This window comes from Sturnira hondurensis, unplaced genomic scaffold (genome assembly GCF_014824575.4).
Source record: "Sturnira hondurensis isolate 20B ecotype Veracruz unplaced genomic scaffold, ASM1482457v3 Scaffold0022977, whole genome shotgun sequence".
In the NCBI taxonomy this organism is placed as follows: Eukaryota; Metazoa; Chordata; class Mammalia; order Chiroptera; family Phyllostomidae; genus Sturnira; species Sturnira hondurensis.
Window position 1 is genome coordinate 654816 of NW_028095608.1, and position 14103 is coordinate 668918.

The 14103-nt window shown below is 49.3% G+C and overlaps 1 protein-coding gene across 2 annotated transcripts; it reads right to left on the bottom strand.

The window, feature by feature from the left end:
• Positions 1–8756: 8756 nt before the first annotated feature.
• IRF2BP2 (interferon regulatory factor 2 binding protein 2) lies at positions 8757–13365 on the bottom strand. Of its 2 annotated transcripts, none has more exons than XM_037037303.1 (2): positions 11393–13365; positions 8757–10798 (listed from the first exon to the last, which is right to left on the bottom strand). In XM_037037303.1, the coding sequence occupies exons 1-2, from the start codon at positions 12438–12440 to the stop codon at positions 10083–10085; spliced, it is 1764 nt and encodes a 587-aa protein (XP_036893198.1). In that variant the 5' UTR covers positions 12441–13365; the 3' UTR covers positions 8757–10082. The 2 variants fall into 2 exon arrangements, with proteins under 2 accessions (XP_036893198.1, XP_036893197.1); XM_037037302.1 differs by having other exon boundaries at positions 11441–13149.
• Positions 13366–14103: the final 738 nt, after the last annotated feature.

Sequence of the window (14103 nt, forward strand, 5' to 3'; positions counted from 1 at the left end):
TTGAAGGCCTTACAAACAAGGACTGAGGTTTCCCAAAGAGGAAATTCTCCTCAAGACGGCAACATTAAAAAACAAACAAACAAACAAACAAACACCTTGTTTGAGCTTCCGGCCTGCAGATTTCAGACTCAAGACTACACCATCAACTTATCCGTGAAATTTTAGCCCCTGAGCCCACTCTAAGATTTTAGACACTCTAGCTCCAGTCACATGAGCCAATTTATTGAAATAAGTATCTACCTGTCTCTATCTCTATAAAATATGCATCACAGAATAAATAGGAGGAGTGGGACAGAGCCCAGGGCACTCCAAGAGGTGAGATGAGGAGGCAGGGAAGTGTGGCCAGTGGGGCAAGATAATGAAGAAAAGGATTCTGGGAACCAAATGAAGGCATGGTCTTTTCACAGCTACCTGACTCCAGCCCTCGGCCCAGCCCCGAGGAAGACTATCAGGCTGACCACCTAATCACAGGTACTTCCCAGGTGTCACATACCACAGTATGCCTATTACATACTCCTGTCGATTAATTTCCTCGGTAACACTGAAAGAGCTAGAGATAACTCAGTGGAGATTAGAGGGTTCAGTAGGAGGGTTAAAAAGAGGTGGAGCTGGAACTGAAGCGTGGGGGCACTCTGATTCCAGAGCTCGCATGCTTTACCACGAGAGAAGTTTGTGAAGAGAAAGATTAAGTGAACTAGTGAGTGAACGAGAGTAACTACGACCAGTTGTTGGGTCTCTTTGTGTAATTTTTTTTCTCTCCAATCTCTTGACTCCTGCATGCACCATCTCTTCTCCCGCTTGTGATTCTTCTCGTCTGTGATGAGTTTTGATCTAATTCTACGGAAGTCCTCGATTTCCCCCCGGCCCCCCATAGACTCACAGATGGATGGTCCCTGGCCCGGCCTGGTCATGGCTGCCCCTCAACTTCAGTACTGTTTGTCAACTAGACCTTGAATGAGTTCCTTCCACCACTATGAATGTGCGGTGCTCCTGGTGGCTGAGGGTCCACGTGTAGAGAACTGTGATGTATGAGAAAACGTAATGATTTTTTACAAGCCCAACATTTTTACTGAGGTCAAAATTCAGTGAAGATGTCCTTTTATTTTTTGTCAAACATAAGCTTTTTTGATTGTTTTCAAAAAGGCAATGTGTTCAAATATATCCTCACAGCCCCTCCTGCCCCCTCTCCTACCTGCCAGCAGCCATACTAATACCATCCTAGGTTTTAAAGCCATGAAGGGACTTAGGCAAACTCTTTCACTAAATGAATCTGAGCACAGAACCTATAAAAAAAATACCCATTTCCTTTCTCTGTGGCCTGCATTTTTATTTTGTCTCCAATAGGACAATACGCCCTCCAAGGTGATGATAACTTCCCAGAGCATCTGGTGGGATGCTTTATCCCCAGATGCAGGCCTGAGAGACAACACATCTTCTCTGTGACAGCAGGGGGAGCCCCTTCTCTCCATGTGTCCAAGCTGTTGGCTCTTACCCCTTTCAATGTAACCGAAAGTGTATTTTTTAGTGGTATGTTTCACTGCGCCCGAGTACCTGATGGGTGTTGCATATACCCGGTGCTTTCTTGTGTCTGGCTGGTCACTGAGAAACCGAAAAGTTGTCCCAGAGGTTTCCCGGTTTGATTCCTTAGCCCCGCTGACATTAAGTACACGGTCACTTTTTAAAAAATATATAGAAGTAAGGAATAGAAGCACAAAAGTGAATTGAATACCCTGAAATGACCACACAAAGCCCAAGAACATCTGGAGATTCCCTGACCTTGATTCCAGTGTTTTTGTATATCACAAACAGAAGTGGACCCTTCTGAGGGTTTACATGAACCTGTGAACTTGTGTCTCTCAGCAGAGCTCCCTCTCCGAGGTCTTTGGTGGCTGTCGCGCTGCTGGGTCACCACAAGCAGCCACAGGAAAAGAACAAGAATAACTTCCCAGGAATCAGATTGCACCCTGGAAAGGCTTCCGTGTTCCTCGATAAAACAATGCAAGGAGCGGACTGTTCTGTGTGATTTCCATCGCCAGCTTCTAAAATGTTTTTTTGTGCCTGTTATCTTGAAAGACGAATACATTGGCAAAGGAAGTCTTTGGTGGGCTTGTGTCTAGGTGTTCTCAAGCCTGGTGAAAGGCATTATTTATTTGTTTGTTTGTTTGTTTATTTACTTACTTACTTATTTTAGCTTCCCATTTCTTTAGTTACTACAGCCGCTTTTTAAACAAACAGTGCCTACAACCATCACACAACACAGGCCACAGGGAATCTCCTATGCCCCCACTCCAAGGCTGGTAATGAATGTCATTTCAGTGTCATTTAAAAAAATTAAAAGAACAAGGGCCATGCCTGTTATTGTTCTGGAGATATTATTGTAGAGTATTATACTGAATAATTAACACCAATTATAAATTAATTAATTCGGTGGCACTTCGAGTGCCCAGCAGTACTATGATGAGATGGGGGGAAAAAACTTCTTTTCTAGTTTAAATTAGGTTTCTCGATTTAAAAAAAAAAGCAACTCCCCTCTGGTAGGCAGTTGCTACAGTGCTTGGTGTCCCATATGGGCATGTCCTGAGGCCTGCTGGGTAAATACATTTTATGACGTGCGCTGTGCATTAGCGTGTTTTCCCCTAAGACGGGTGCCCCTTAAACAGGTCTGTTTACTCCACCAGCACGGAACATTTGCCTTATTATAGCCACAGTCTTTAGAGGGGGTGAGGGGGGAAGCAGCATCATGACTTCCAAAAAGGGAGTGACATTTGGGGCAGCTCTCCTCGTCATGTGCCCTCTCCAACTCCATGGACGCGCCCAGCACGGCGGGCGGCGTCAGGGTCCTGGCAGGCGAGGCCCGGCTGCTGCTGACGCGCGTTTGATCTTTTCTGGGCCGCAGGGCTCACCGCCCCGGGCTGCTGTGCACCGGACCCGCGGCCTCGCCGGGGGGAGCCAGGCCTCTGCCTTTATTTGGTTCAGCGCGCCGGGCTGGCGTCAGACCCTCCACGTGCCTCGGGCCGCGGACCCCTAATTATAGCAGCGGCAGCTGCGCGGGCCCGGCTGGCGCTTGGGGACCCGCCTGGACTCGGGGTGGCAAGGGCAGATTGGCCCGGGGTACCACCACGCGAGGTCCCCCCGCCGCCAGGTCCCAAGTGCGCCAAGCAGAAGCAGGGTGAGGCGCTGTTTTGGCCAGGCGTGTGCGGCCCAGGAAAAGTTCTAGAATCAGTCCAGGACGCACTGGAAACCGCGGGCGATGGAAGTTAGGTCGCCTCTTCCCCTTTCCTTCCCCTCCAGGAAACAGGGCCGGGCAGTGCTGGCAGCTGTTTTCGTCCTTAAAGGCAGAGAGTGCATGGGCGGGGGCGGGAGGGGGGGGCGGCGCAAGGCGAAGCCCTGCTAAGCAACAGTGACAAGGAAAGAAAAGAAAACTCTACAGTTTGACCATTCTGACCTCGCCTCCGGTGTTTTCAACTAGCCTGTGATTTGTGAGAAGATAGTGGCTCCCACGTGATAGGTGCATGCAGAGTGAACTTGGCAACACCACCTTGGACTTGGGACTGTGCTCCCAGGTCGCAGACCCACCGGGGTCCCAGGTGCACGTACTAGGAAAAGACTCAGTGCCCGGCGGGAGAAGTTACCATAACTCTGCTTCCCAGCCTCCTGGAAGGAAAATAAGCTCTTTCAGGCGGTGAACCCTTGTCACCACACGCCCTTAAACACGCTGCCACGCCTACCTGTGAAGGTCTGTGGCAGACCTTCAAAGCCCATAGGATTCGCCTCACTTAATGTAGGTGTCAGATAATCACAGCGACAACCATGTGGGGATGATCGAGAGAACATTATTCCGGAACTTCTCTGTTACCCTCCTGTGACATTCTAATTTCAATGACATGTAGGGTACAGTAAGTCTTTATCGTCTATCACACACACAAAGCTAATGGAATTGTAGTTTGGAGGCAGAAATAACAAAAATGGGGGTAAGAGGCTTTTAGCGTGTGTAAAGGCACCAAAGGCCTTTTTCTGCTTGGCAGCCGACATAGTCTGGGAGGAGGCTGTGGAGAATGAGGCCCTAAGCCAAGGCAGTGTGTATAGAAATGCTGATTTATTCAGACCCGCCCAGTCCCTACTCCTGAGGTCCACTTCTCTGCAGAACTCTCAGCCTTATGGTTAGTGTTTTTGAATCACAATAAAAGAACGTACGTCGCAGTAGCAAGCCTCACTTTTAATAGCCTTTCCATACACTGGAAGGACTTTAGACCCTTACTTCCAGTGAAATGTTTATGAATTTATTTTTTTCCTGGAGATGTAAATAGCCGCTTACATTGGAACAGTCATAGGGAAGGTGTTTTCTGAATGGCAGAAAACTATGCTGTGACTTTCACCTTTATCGGCCAGAGTTGCTACCTGAGCGCCTACACAACACAGCGTGACATGCTGGGTAGGATGCCTGTCCCCTCACGGGCATCTGAATGTTCACGGATAATAACAATATGTTAATTAGTAAGTAAAAGTGGTAAGTGATGGGATCTACAGATTATGTAACACTGCTCATTTCCCCCAAAATATCAACTATATTTAGAAATATTCAAATGGGACCTTAGTACTCCAAGCAGGCTGTCTTATCTCTGTATCAAGGGCTTCTGCTGAATGGCTTGGAGGCTCTTCAGATTATGCAATTGAACTTCTAAAGCCCATTCAAAGGATGAGACCAACTGGAGCATGGACACCCGCAATTTATACAGGAACTTGGAGTCAGAATTTTGGAGTCCCATCTCCAGACCTTGTCTGCCCTGGGAGGAAGTCATCTCCTAGAGGATTTTCATGGCTGATTTTGTGATAAATTTTATGTTCCCCAAAGAATTGTTATACTATGATTTTGAGTTTTGGTGGGCTTTTCTCCAAATCAGTTGCATTACAAAACTGTTTATACCATCATAATAGGGTTGTTCTATTAAGGAGATTTCACTCAATTCTCAATCTGTTTTCTAGACACAGAATAGAATAGGTTTAAGACCCAATGTCTAAGTGATTCCAAATAATGATTTGCCTATGGTATACATTTTGTCCTAAAACAACCTTCTGTGGCTTGTTCGGATTGTTTTATGCTGCTCATAAAGAAAAGCAGTACTCAATATTCTGTGATGAAGGCCACCGCAGGTGGAGATTTCATATTCTGTAACTAAAAAAAAAAAAAGTTAGAAAAGCTGTTTTCAGTCATGGTAAGTTGTATTGTCATGGGGGAGGAGCAGGTGACAGACTGATGGGTTAACACAAAGTTCATTGTTAAATTAGGCACAAATTAATGTGTTAATGGGAAAGACAGTGTGGATATCCCCAATTACAGATTTACCTGGGGATTAATAAAGAAATCCAGACATAACCCATAAATCCAGGCATTTTTCATCTTCCAACCCTTTATTCACAAATGGACTTTTTGCACTTTTTGTGCCTTTTAAATGTGAGGGACTCAAAACTTTTGAGGAAAATGCAGGCTGTCCACAGAAATGAGATAGTTGAAAATCTGGGAAGTCACGCCCACAACTTGTATTGGACTGTAATCACTTGTATTATAATCAATACTCTTGCTATCAGAGGCCTAACCAGTGGCACTGAAGGAGTTAAACAGCATCCCCACCCTCCTCATTTCTAGAACCTCAGAGAATGAAGTAGGTAAATTCAAGTTCTATTCTTCGGTGACTCTGACCTTGGTTTGTGACAGAGGAAAGGCGTGTCTTCTCACACTGTTCCCATGAAGAAAAGGCAAGCAAATGAGGGTGACTCAGGCCTTCTGGTGGCCTACAAGCAACTGAACGTTTTTCTGAATGATTCCACGTATACACTTGCGAATCAGGAAGGGAAACATTCTCCTCTTCACTAACCAAATAAAACCATCTATAAATCACATGCAAAACGATTTTGAGTAACAAGGGATTTAAAAGTTGTTTCATATTTTCCCTTTAACTTTTTCCTCCCTTTAGGGTATAAACAAAGACAGCCGCCACATCAAGAGTCTGTTGTGTTGGTTTTTTTTTAAACTGGAAACTGAATGCACTCGTAAGTTTACTTTGGAACTTTTGAAATTTAAAAATGACTTCTGCAAGCTGCGCTCCTTTAAATTTCAGTAAAAACAAAACCTAGCATTTTAAGTTTAAAAAAGTTAACATTTAACTTAATTATGAAACAGCGTGTTGTGTATTACAATCTATAATTAGTAAGAATACTGTTTGTTGAAAACTGCCTTAAACAGGCTAAAAATATTAAAATATAATGGTGAGTCCCCTAAGTTATTGGACCACCCCTAATCAATATATATCCAACTGTGGCTGTTTAATTTAAAACATACAGTAAGTCTAGGCCCTGACCAGGTAGCTCAGTTGGTTAAGGGCATCATCCCAATAGAGCAAGGCTTTGGGTTCGATCTCCAGTCAGGGCACATACAAGAAGCAACCAATAAATGCATAAATAAGTGGAACGATAAATCAATGTCTCTCTCTCTCCAAAATAATAATAGTAATAAACTATTATTAGTAATAATAGTATAAACAAAAATAGTTAAGTCTGTGTATCCTCTAACTCCTTAAAAATTTCACAACTTCCTTTCCTATCCTGCTAAAGCCATTGCTTAGCAGACTTTACTCTTTATTTACTCAAGAGAGAGTAAAAGCTGCAAACACCTAGAAATTTCTTACTATGTGACAGCAGTGTGGTTCATGACGTATCTCCTATTTTCCACCTTTTATCTGTTTATAAATTCTGGCTTCAGGTGATTGATAAAGCTCACACAGGGCTTTCTGTGACTCTATTCCACAGCCTTCCGAAGGACGGGCTTTTTCTCCTCTTGTGGCCAGTACAGGTCACGGGGCCCCACACAGCTGCTGCACTCCACACTGCCCAGAGAGCAGCAACACGTCTTGACAGTCTTTGCGATGCCGTCACTGTTTTCTCCCTCCAGCCCACTATTGCAGAACCGCTGGCACTACTGCAAGTGGAACAATAAACAAGTGCTTTCTGGCTGGACTTTGCTCCGCTCTTCACTTTGTTTACCCTACCCAGTTGCCCTTTCCCCAGGCCCTAGCCCTTTTTTTTTTTTCCTACCACCAGTTGGCCTGTTTGTTGTGTCTTTTATCTCCAGTCCTGCAGCTCCTAGTCAAACCCCAAACCCAAATCCACACACCCTTTACTCGCACTGCCTTCAGGGAGTCAAGGGATAGCCATTCTAACCTTCCTTTGAAACATTAAAAAAGGCCTCAGAAAATGTTCAGTGCTCCCAATTTTATTTTTATTTAATGCTAAAAGTTAAAGAAAAAAAAAGTATTGTAAATCTGACAAAGGACAGAATGCAGGTGATATTTCCACAGCGTGATTTTAAAATATAATAACGTTGATTATCTGAGATTACACTCACTTCAGTTAACATGAGTTTCATCATATATAGAAAAAGTATCACCTTTAACTTAAAAAAATAAAGTGAAGGTTAAAAGGTGGCACACTTTTTAAAATACTTGGCGGCCAAGAAAATGTATAGAATAAAAGTTGTAAACCATGTGTACGTTTCTCATAACTTTTAATGTGAGGCCACATGAAAGACAGTACATCTGTTAAATCCTATAAATGGGTAAAGCCCAAAAGGGAAAGCTTCAACACCCATCCCCTAATATTTTGTGTATTATAAGCACAGCTGAAATATTAGGATTTGAAACCTGATACTGCCCATGTACAGTAAGGAGTTTTCTGCCATTTTTATCCAGCTGTGGAGGATCTCTGTACTGTCATCAGGTACAACAGAAGATCAAACCCATGTCCCAACGTTAACTTTTTAACTTAGGAGAATGCCAGAAAAATAACCCAGATCAACACTTTCCAGCTGCAAGTCTTCCACGAAGGCCACCCAGGGGCCAGGCGGACTCATGCAAATCTAATTTTTTAATAGGAGTAACCTCCACACACAGGCCTTGAAAGCTGTTCATGTTCTTCCCCTTAACCCTCATCAGCACAGAGAACGACTGGCTGTCTTTTCCACAGCTGGATAAACTTATTCAAAACAGCAGGATGGTTCTTTGTTATTCTTTTTGGAAAGCTATCAGTATTAAGATTGCAAAACATACAGATAGCTACTGAAAATTAGGTCAAATGACTGGTAAACTTGTAACATCTAAGAGGTCAAATTCCAGTTTATGATCAAGTGCCTACACGCACATTTATACAACAGACCATGATAGCTGAATTCCTTACAAATATCTTCATGGGCATGTAAAACTGACTCCGTATCTGCATGTGTACATTTACATAAGAGAAACCAGTCTGATCTGAGTCATAGCTACCCCAATTAAAAAAAAACTAACAACAAACTGGTTAATCATGCAAGTCTGCTGGTCATGTAACCATGACTTGTACCATGAACTTGTATGGCGTTCATAGGTGCACTCATTAAAAACATTACGAAAAATACTGTATTTGGTGCAGTATCTGATTTTCAAGTGTTAATAACCCGACCATAAAAAATATTTGAGCAATTTTAAAAAACAGAAACAGCACTAAAAAATAACCCAAAGCAGGTAACAATCTATATTTTCAAATTAAAATAGAAGCTGGGTTGTGAACGATACATGTTAAGTTGTAATAGACCTTGAAGCGATGATTCAGCCTAATTATAGGGCCAAGTTACAAACACCTGAACATAAAAGGACTTAAAATAGTGTTCCTGCGGATGTTAAAACAGCACAAAAACAAAAAACAAAAAACCAATATCGCTCTGAGACAACTATTTCTAATAACTGATGATTTATTGGCTTAAAAAATTATTTTACTGATGCAAAATAGTGATCAAAAGCAATCAGTTTACAAAAGACTTCTAAAAATAGTTGAGAGGTGGAACCTGTCTATGATGTCAAACCTTTTCTTTAATTTTCACTAATTTATCATTTTTTCCCAGGAGACCTGTATTATTCACTCGGTATTTCAAACACACGTAAGGAGGAAATTACAGGTGTCCTCCACCCCCATCTGGGCTGTCACCGATGTGCCCACGGGCAGTCCTGGCAGCACCCTGTGCTGCTGTCATTGTACCATCCTGTACTTAGCACTCATGAGAAATGGTGTGGTGGATAGCATCAACAGCAACGGCACTACAGAGAAATGATAAAAAAACAACACACAAAACAGAAACGAAACCGACCCCACAATCTCCAAGTTCGCCCGGACTGGAAGTTCTCCTGCAACTTTTTCCCGGGGACATGACAACGGCAGCAACCACAGAGCTCTGGGGTGTTTACAAGGATGAAGGGGCGCTGCAGAGCCAGGCCCTGGTCAAAGATGGCAGTGCCATGCTGTACACGCCACCATCGTCGCCACCTTCCGTCACTGAATTGTGTATTATGTAACCAACTAGCATGCAGCATTATCATCTTACAACTGATTACATGGGCAGCAAACAGTGATCAACTTTGCCTTAAAACCAGTCCCAAAAATCTCTCAGCAGCAACTGTCAGGCAGTCCTTAATGTCCCAACAACTGAACTTTTAAGAACAAAATAGAGAAAGACTCAAAAGCTAATGTTCTGGGGGTAAACTTGGTATTTCCCAGTGGCATGCCCACTTTGCACCAGCGCCCCTTGCATTCACTTCCTTTCCTTCTCCACCAATTGGCCTCCGGCCTGAGAAAGGGGCAGCAACAAGGAATAACAGACAGTAAGGCAATCTTACAATGTCAGAAAATGTATTTGGCTTTTTTTTTTCTTTTTAAAGTAAGTGCATACAAACACAGCTAGAAGCATTTTGGGTTTTGCCAAGTGCTCTAAAAAAGCAGCGCAAGTCACAGCCTACATTGAACGGTAACTGTCACCAGGATAATAAAGCACAGAGATATGCTAATAACGTTAACAAAAGAAGAAAATGCCTTTATAAGTACATACCTTTTGTCGTCAAAAAAAATATAGAAACACAATGTATTCAAAAAATCAAAATTATACAGCCATGTTTATGAAGTCTACATTTCCCTTGTCTTGGATATATATATATATATGGAGATATATATACAATTCAAGCAGTTTTAGTTAAGGGTAATGACTGGGTTTTGCGGAAACTGGAAAGTCACGAGTCTCTTTCTTTTTTCACTTTCACATCTCCAGCAAGGATGGTTGCAATCTCCCCTTGCATGAACGCCCAGGGGACGTTGGAGCCCACAAGAGGGCATTTTTCCCCACTGGGACAATAGACCTCTCCACTAGCTCCCTGCTGTTTGATGCTTTGTCTGGAGCAAGGGAAGCAGAACTTGTGGGAAGGAACCGATGGGCACTGCACAAAGTGGGTGTCCTCCAGCCGCTCGTGGCAGAGGGTGCAGCACAGGGGAGCACTGGCTGCCAGAGAGGAGTCCGGGAGGCTGGCAGGGTGCACTGGCTCCAGTCCTCCTGTGCTGCCGGCCCCCTGGCCCCCCACCTCTCTGGGGCCTAGCCTTCTTTGGTTCATTGAGGACGGAGAGGGTGGACTGCTGCTATTCCTCCTGGTCGTGGAGTGAACCTGGTTGGCATCCTTCGAGGCATGACTGCCCCCTGCATTGTCTGCTACTAAGATCAGAGCTGCCATGGGGGACTGGCCGTTCTGGGCTGCTTCGGGTGGTGTGGTCCGGTTGGAATGAGGTGAGGCAGTGGGCGGTGGTGGAGATACAAAAGAAGACGCAGGATTAATGGGGATCTTGAGCCCTTCAGCAGACGTGGACAGCCACGGCTGCGCCTCGCCATTGATTTTAGGGGGCCCGACTTCACCTTCCGGTTCTGGAGAAGGCTTCCTTTTCCTGGCTGTTCTTGCAACTGAAAAAAAAAAAAAAGCAAATAAAGGGAAGAAAAGAGGAAATAAATGAACACGCACTGAAAAGGATCATTTATTAATGTGAAACAAAACTCACTGAACAGTTCTGTCGTCTAAAAGCCTGTATCCAAAAATACACGAGTTTCAAATACACGTGCAACTTAAAACACTTATGGGCTGGCTCTGAGGCTCTACAGCAGTTTTTAAAATGGCTCATAAACAATTGCCTGTTTCTACATACACATGCGTGCATGTCCCCAGGTTTAACTCTGAATGTGAGTGTTAAGGTCCCCCAACAGGTTAAAAGGTGACTGGTGCCCTCCTGCTCCCATCCAAGAATGTGCTGGGAAAGGAAAACCCTGTGTCAGTGCCTATCAGCCCAGTCTGACTCATCTCTGTTGTGCTGCTTCAGCACAAGAACACGTTGCCACTAAGCAGTGGTTCCGCCTGGGGCAGAGCAGGAAGTTGGGTGTTTGTTGTTTCTGGGTTAGGGTAAAATGGTGAATGGAAAGAGAACACCCCCCCCCCCCACTCCACCCCGGAGCATTCTCGGTCCCTTTCTCCCCTAGGTCCCCTCACTCCACTGCCGCCCCTACCTGCTTTAGACCCGTTGGCCCCGTTGGCCTCGAACCCCAACAACCTGCCTGCAGTCAGGGTCGGCTCCTTCTTAAACTTGCTCTCGAAGGGCCCCGAGTGGCCGTGCTGGTGCAGCGCCAGCAGCGTGTCCCGCACCGTCTTGGGTCGGTTGACCCAGTCCTGCTCTCCTGGCGCACGGCCTTTGCCCGTGCCCTCGGCGCCCAGCTCGGCGGCCCCAGCCGCGGTGGACAGGCTGTCGGCCGAGCCGCGGTGCGCTGACGGCGGGGGCTTCTCCTTGGCCGCCGCCTCACGCTGCTCGTGCTCCGAGGCCGCGCAGCTCGACACCGACGCCGGACGCTTGTGCGCGCCCAGCTCGGCGGGCGGCGCAGAGCTCAGGCCGGCAGCTGCGGCTCCGGACACGGCGGCCAGCGAGGCGGCGGCTCGGCCACTGAGGCCGAGCGCGGCGGGCAGAGGCGCGGCCGAGCCGTTCATGAGCGGCACAAGCGTGGGCGGCACAGCGTGGCCGCGCCGCGGGTTCGGGCTCTGGCGGTTCAGCTCCGGCGGCTCCTCCAGCTTGGAGAAGCCGTTGGGCACCAGAATGCCGTTCACGGGCGGCGGCTGCGACGTCGGCGCCTGAGCCAGGCCCGCGGCCGGCCGGGCGCCCCCAAAGTCAGGGCCCAGGCGTGGGGGCCGCTCCGCGGCGGCCAGCGGGTAGCGCTCCAGCGCTTGCGGAGCGCGCGGGGCCGCCTCCGGGCCGGCATGACCCAGCTGCTGCTGCTGCTGCTGCAGGAGGAGGTCTTTGGCCGAGAGCGGCGGCGGCTTCGCTGCAGCCGGAGCGGCGGCGGCGCCGGGCGGGGAGCGACCCTCCGGGAAGCAGCCGTGCGCCCGCTTGAGCTGCCGCGCCGTCTCGATGACGAACTCGACGCGGTCGGCACCCTCGTAGTTGACGCAGCCGCGGCACACGGGCTCCGTGAAGTCCCAGATCATCGCCCAGGGCATTCGGGGCAGGTCACACAAGTAGCAGGACTGCCGCCGAGACGCGGCCGCCACCGCCACCGCCGCAGCCATGTCCGCGGAGCCCACGGAGGAGGGGGCGCCGCCGCTCGCCGCCGGCCCCGCGCGCGCCCTCCTGCCCCCCCAACCCCGCGGCTCCCCCACCAGCGGCGGCGGCGGCCGCAGGGGCGGCAGGGGCGGCGGCAAAGGCAGAGCCCGCGCGGGCTCGGCGCCCGCGCAGCGCCCCCGGGACACGAGGGGCGGCGGGCGCGGGGCGAGGGGCTGCTGGCNGCCGCGCCGCAGCGGCGGAGGCCGGGCGGCGTGGAGCCGGGGCACAGCACGGACCCCGCGTCGCTCTGTTGCTCCCTCACTGCTCCGGGCGTCGCCGCTCTCCAGGGCGCGCGTCAGCAGCGCCCAGCCCGCCTCAGCTCCGCCGCCGCCGTCGCTGCTGCTGCTGCCGCCGCGCCGCTCCACTTCTACAGACTTGATTCTTCGACAGCCTCGCACCGCGCCTGCGCGGGCTCCCTCCCCTTGTGCGCGCGCGCCCGCCTGCCCAGCCCCTGCGCTCGCGCGCGCGCCCCTCCCCCGCGCAGAGACTCCTTGGAGAGTCCGCTCCGCGCAGCGCGTGTGGCGCGTTGCAACTAGAAGAGATGCAGTACCGTCTGCTCTCTTGTAATCGCCCGGCGACCTCAACCCAGTCGAAATTCCTCCCTCCTGGTTGGGGTAAAATCGTGTTACTACTCGTGTTTTTAAAGCGGGGCCACTTTGTAAGTTGGTAGTGACTGTACTGCCTGAAAGCAGCGTGGCTCACAGGGTTTTAGGAGTTAGACTCTTCAGTAGTGCTTTACACTCGTGTGTGTCTTGGAGCTGGGCACGCGTCGCCAACCCCCTGAAGTTTTCTTAACACTGAATAATGACTTTCCAAGCCTCAGACCTTACGGGCGGGGGCGGAGAACGACCTCCCAACACCGAGGCCCCCAGCCCACTTAGCTGCCCCTTTTCAGCAAGCGCAGCCCTCACAACGCCCGCGCTAGACCTCTTATGTAGGGCTCAGGCGGGCGCGTGACGTGGGCGCGGGGTCGAAGCCCGCGTGCGCCGCTGCCGAGTGCGCACGCTCCGCGCGGACGTGACTCGGCGCTGCTGGCGCTGGCGGCCTCATTGAGCGAACGCACATTCCTGGGATCCGAGTCTGTGGCCAGCGCGTTGCGTCACTGCGCAGCCCCCGCCCCCCGGCGGCCCTGCGCCTCTAAGCACCGCCCCCCCTCCCTCCGGTGGCCCTCCTCCTGCAGGCCCAGCTCCCTGGACCCGCGTGGGTTGGAGATGCTGCGGCGCGGGCCGTGGGGTGTGCTACTGGCCGGGCCCGCCGCTTGCAGGCGTTGTCAGAGGCGGAGCGGATGTGCGCGCACCACGCGGCCCGGGCCAGGCTCAGCGCCGGTGGGGGGAGTCCGCGTCTGGCGTGAACAGCCAGCCCGGCGCGCCCGCCATAGTTGGCAGCCCCAGCTCTGCCCGGGCTAAACTGAGCACTTGAGTTTCACACTTGCATCGGGAGGAGGAGCTGGTGTGTATAATAGTAAATCACTTTTGGCCGGTCGTTGGTTTTACTGACTAATAGATGCAGGCTTAGTCACTCTCAGTTGGGACTTTGACACTTCAACTCTACAAGGGCGGCCTCTGCAGCCGCTTTTGTTGGAAGACCTACCCACATGGCTTCTTGAGACTGGAATGAGCTGGTTAAGTG